Source organism: Pistacia vera, unplaced genomic scaffold (genome assembly GCF_008641045.1).
Source record: "Pistacia vera cultivar Batoury unplaced genomic scaffold, PisVer_v2 Contig39, whole genome shotgun sequence".
NCBI classification, from domain to species: Eukaryota; Viridiplantae; Streptophyta; class Magnoliopsida; order Sapindales; family Anacardiaceae; genus Pistacia; species Pistacia vera.
The window spans coordinates 439,207-444,796 of record NW_022196212.1 but is presented as its reverse complement, the minus strand read 5'-3'; the positions used below and the strand labels follow the sequence as shown (position 1 = coordinate 444,796).

The following is a 5,590-nucleotide window of genomic DNA, read 5'->3' as shown; positions in this document are numbered from 1 at the left end:
ATTTATTGAAAGGTTAAGGAATCACGGACTTAAATATGAACAAGAAAACTTAGCCCACAAATACTTGAAAAATTTTGACCAAGTAGAATATATTATTTAAATCCACCTAAAATTCTTTGTGAACCCCTTAAATCAAATTCTTAAATTAAAAATCAATGTTAAATTTAAATTACCAAAAAAAAAAAAAAAAAGTTCAATATAAAATACCGATTATATGAATAAAATCCTAAATTCCCTACTAGCTTTATTATAAAATTTATTTTCTATAATGCATTTAATTTAATGGTTATCTACGTGTCTAATTGTCTTGTAGAAATTTTGGAAAATTGGTACAGCACCAAATCTCATTCAAGCGTTCTTTTTATTAATCTTGATTCTGCGTTGTATTTGTTTTTATTAATTTAATCATTTTGGTTTTAATTATTGATTCTTTAATTCAATATTCGTTAACTGTAGTAAAAATGATTTATTTTTTATTCCCAATTTTTTTCTTAATTAAATTATTATAAATTTTTGTTTTTAATTTTTATATTAATAAATTAAGCAGGACACAGCATTCCATAACAATGAGAGATCTCTTAGAATGCATAATTAATAACTTATTTAATATATTTATCACTAATTTTACTGGTAATATATAATAACAAGTAATATATAATAACAAAGTATAAAATATATACAACATCATTGGAATAATTAATAAATACTAATTTATTTTGGATATTGTTACTTGCTCAATGTCCCAGATTGCTGTCTCGTTGGAGGTTCAATGACACTGAAATTCCCTTACATTCAGTGTGCTATTCCTACTTAGAAGCTCACCTTCTTACAACCACCCCAAATATAAAAGTTTAACTATTTAATTTCCAATGATCGGTATAAATTTCACACAAAAGAAATTAATTCAGTTGGTTTCAAAGATTGATTGAATTTCTTTTAAGTTATTTGGTAATATTTCAAAAGTACTTATAAAATTTAAAATAAACTACTTTATAGCTAATGAGAGAAGCTTTTCTCATTTTCCTAAACAAAAAACAAACAAATCTTTCATAAAAGTTATTATTTTTATACACTCTTTCTTAATAAGTTCTTCTTGTGTAAGCTCTATTTGAATAAGTTGTTTCAACATATTGAGACCCTTAGATATCCAAATTGAGAAGAAAAGTCTTACAACCTTCCTCTTATTATATGTGGGCTGAAACAATCTCAAACTAAACTCTTGGTAGAGACATCATCATAACACTACATATTAATTTAGTTCAACTCGTTATTTATTAAATAAAGTGACTAATCGATCCTAAATAATTATCCCAGAGTTGGGTTGTGACTAAAAGCTAAAGATGTGGAGCTCCTGTTGATGGCATTTAGGAAGTAGTGGCATACAAATATAGACAGATCGGATCCAAGAAACATCACCATCAATACACATCGTGAATCATTTGGTTGTTGCGAGCAATCAGTTCCTCCTGCCAGTTGATACTTCTTCGATTTTGTCTTAAATTTTAGTTTTGATTGAATGATTGCTTATAAAATTTGCACGTTGTTGTTATTTCATTTTGCTTAAATTGAATCTAATCAAAGTAAGACCACTTGGCTTTCTGTAGAAAATAATTTGCTATGAAAGAATAATATATCCATTAAATTATAAAATCCTTTGATTTGAAGTGAAAAAAGCTCCCTTCTGAGTTCTGATTTGAGGTGAAAAAAGGCTCATAAATAATCTTGCATCCAAGCTCTTTTTGCCATTGTACAGCATACAGGGGATTTTGATGGTTTTCGAAAAACTTGATTACACTTCTAATTAAACAATCTCATATAAGGTATATAAAATTAACCTAAATATAATATACATTTCTATAGTCATAATGATATAGTTACAAAAATTATTGTTTTAACTTAATTATCCTTAACGCAAATAGTATATTACACACCCGCAAGTTCGAAGATGTAGTAATTACTCTAAAATATAAATTAATATCTCAAACAATTTTAAATAAATATTTTATTTCATTTTAAACCTTTAATATAAAAAAACATATTTTTTTTTACAATATACAAATAATTATTATTATGTAAAGACAAGTCCCTTAATACCGACCTAAAAAAAATTAAAATACAGTTTATTGTTATTTATAAGTTTCCCAAATAATAAAACCCAAGCCTATCAAATAAATAAAACTCCATGGATCACGCATCAAAAAGTTATTTACCACTTATAAAAAGTTTCTCTACTTCATTCAAAGAGCGATTTACTTCTTCTTACTTCCATTAAAAAGCTTCTTCAATTCTTTTATCTCCCCAAGACGAGTAGAAAAAGAAAAGGCAGCACATTTAAACGCTTATCTGAACTTTCAAACCAGAACTATAACTAATAAACATCATATAGGAAGGCACATTTTTTATATACTTTTGGATAGGGCGGGGAGCAGAGAAAAATAGCTAAGTCTGGAATTTATACACATTTCAACTTCATCAGAGTTCTTACACGAGCTCAAACACTTTGAATCCTTTAAGTAGCAAACCACGACAAACATATAATCATAAGACTTACCTTCTGCACACACTGCTTCATTCACATATCTACTTCACCAACATACAGACTATTATCGCAAACTCATCATCGCGGGCCATGGGTTCACTCCAGCTGCTGGCAGTGCAGGCCGTACAATGGGGACCCGCCTCACCACTGAGAATGCTTCATTGAGACGAGCAGCACGGCTCATAAACTGAGACACCTTCTGCAAACATTGAAGAGAAATTGAACATGGTTGAACAATAACAGTCTAACCCTTGCAAGATATATTTGAAACAAAAACATATACTACTCATTTCAAGAGGCATGTTAATTGAAATACAAGGTATAGTAAAAAACCCTTAAAATGTAATAAAGAAATAAAAAATTAATTTATTATGCATAACAGGGATTTTCTATTTGAAACATCTCTGATAGATAAAATTGAAATTACACCAAGGAAAACTGAAACAAAGTCAATCTTGGGGTTTACTTTAGATTATCTTAATGCCAGACACAAATCCCGTAATCTTTTCTCCATCTTCTTCATACTAATTAAATACAATGCACTACACCCATTAAAGCGGAACAATTGGACCTTATGGAAAACTTCTCACAATCCCAAAATTGAAATTATTTTGAAGATAGACCACATGTTTACATAGCACAAAATGAGGAAAATATCAGGAGACAGAAAGTTAAAAATGAAAATTTAGAATGGAAGAGGACATAAGGGAAACCTCCTCAGCTACATGTTAAATTTGTATTACAGAACATAAATTACATTAAAGATTAATTAAGAATTTCACTAATTACTCTTTGAAATTAAAGAAAAATATAAAGTCAATAGGCAAATGATATTGCAACCCCTATCATTCAACATTATGCATTGCTATGTATCATGGTTATGAACGATAACAATTGAGGAAGTGAAATTGGATTGCTTGTGGAATTCCTCAGTATAAAAAATGAACTATAACACTTATTAATTGCGGATCAGGAACACCAAAACACAATAAGTACCTTGTAGATCATTCGAAGAATTTTTGTTAATTTTAATCTCATTTGAAATTGAAAAGAATTTTTAAATGTAGTAGTTTCTCTTTTGCAAAACATTTCCATAATTGATGGTACTTCAATGAACATTAAGTTCCATACCCTTTCTATCCTGTAAAGGTAGTTTTCTCTTCAACTTATTCAAAAAATGACTACATGCTTCCTACCATGTTCTTAAGTTCCCAACAATTATTTGACACTCCTTAATCCTATGCACAAGAGCATTTCGGTTCACTCTCTTTCCGCCTTTGTGCGATTCAACCATTTTCGCTTCTTGCAATTTATTCTCAACTGGTTATCCCAATTCAATTACCGACAATTTTAAATACAAATTAACAAGTTAAAAGATAGTGAGTGACCAAAATTATATCAATCAAGAGAAAATGAAAAGCTTTAGGTTAAAACACTCTTGTATTAAAACAAGATAACATGAGACACAAACTGCAATTCAAAATCCAATATAGAACGAATTTAGGTATGTTGGAAATTGAAAAAGCAAAACAAATGCAATAACTGACCTTATCATCAAGGGTAACCTTGAGCTGCAAGCCCTTGGTCTTCCTCTTCATCTTATACAACCTTCGTCCCAACATAACCAATCCGAGCATAGCTGCCGCCACGGAGACTGACCAAACTGGATTAACCTTCAAAACACAATACTTTAACACCTCAAAAGGAACTTTCCACCAAGCTATCCTCCCCTTCTCTTCTACACCGACCGCCTTCACTTCACCCTTCACTTCTTCAATCGCAACACGCGAATTCACGCCATGTGATTCGCCACAAACCTCAGACTCAACCCCTTCCTCCACATGATCACCAAAACCCATCTCCTCCTCCTTCTCAACACCCTCAAAGCTCCTCAAAACCAATCCATCACCGCCCGAATCAGACCAAAACTTCCCCAAATTCTTATCTTGCAATTGACTCTCTCCAAACCCTTCAAAACCCACCTCCCTTTTCAACTTCACATCCAACCCCAATTCATTTTTCACCTCAAAATCACCCAAACCCACTTGAATTTTCCCAGTTTCAACCAAACCCATCTCGTTTTTCGCCTCCAAATCACCAAATTTACGTTCATCAGATCGTTCACTCCCCGTATCCGACCAAAACTCCCCCGAATTCTTCCTCTCAAACCGAGTCTCCAACCCGGGATCAATCCAACTCGGATTATCCGACTCAACAGAACCCTCTTCGCTCACATCAACAAGACTAGTTTTTGCATACCGATTTTCATTTTCAAGCGAAAAATAATCCGATCTTATCATTCCACCGGAATAATCCCCTTCAATTTCATCAAAATTCCTCGAATTTTCAACTGAATTTTCTGGGTTAACAACAACATCAGAATCAGAACTCTGTAAAAGCTCCCAATCTTGGAAAAAATCACCTCCACCTCCTGATTTTGATGATGAATCTCCTCCTTCCATGTTTAATTTCTTTAAATTAAACAAAACAATTCACAAACCCAAAACCTAACCCTAAGCCTAATCCAAAAGCTAAAGCCAAAAGGGTATTGAGAGACTGACAGAACGAGAAATAGAAGGGGAAGGTAAAGTTAATAGTTGTGTGTGCGGATGGAGAAAGAATCGTGTAGAGTCCTCATCAGGTTGAGTTCATGAAATCTGCACCGATGATTCAAGTAGATAAGGAATCGACGGATGTAATTGTGATAGTTGTAATGGCGGTAAAATTCATGAAATTGGGAATTGGTAGGTGAGATTGCTGGATTAAGATAAAACCACAGAGATGTTATTAAATTTTATTTTTATAATAATTAAGAAATTCAGAATTTTAAATTATAAGAATTAAAAAAAGTTTCAATCTAATAATATTATCAAATTATTAGATAAATATAAAAATGATTAAGAATAAAAAGTAATATTTCAATGGTTTTGAAAACTCTTTGCTGGGTATTTTTGTACTAGCAAACCCTAAACCCTAATAGAAATTTTTTAAGCGATTTTTAATGAATTTAAAACCAATAAAATCTATTTAATATTTTAACCAAACCCAAAT

General features: G+C 31.4%; 1 protein-coding gene across 1 annotated transcript; it reads right to left on the bottom strand.

The window, feature by feature from the left end:
* Nucleotides 1–2,363: 2,363 nt before the first annotated feature.
* On the bottom strand, nt 2,364–5,118 carry LOC116141030. Its single transcript, XM_031426592.1, has 2 exons — nt 4,087–5,118; nt 2,364–2,738 (listed from the first exon to the last, which is right to left on the bottom strand). The coding sequence occupies exons 1-2, from the start codon at nt 4,999–5,001 to the stop codon at nt 2,604–2,606; spliced, it is 1,050 nt and encodes a 349-aa protein (XP_031282452.1). The 5' UTR covers nt 5,002–5,118; the 3' UTR covers nt 2,364–2,603.
* Between the last annotated feature and the right edge of the window lie 472 nt (nt 5,119–5,590).

Bases quoted from the DNA above. Each gene is read 5' to 3' on its own strand.
- LOC116141030 (XM_031426592.1), bottom strand. From the start codon at position 5,001: ATGGAAGGAGGAGATTCATCATCAAAATCAGGAGGTGGAGGTGATTTT. The intron at 2,739-4,086 runs GTCAGTTATTGC...CAATGTTTGCAG, and splicing joins AGGTTACCCTTGATGATAAG to AAGGTGTCTCAGTTTATGAG.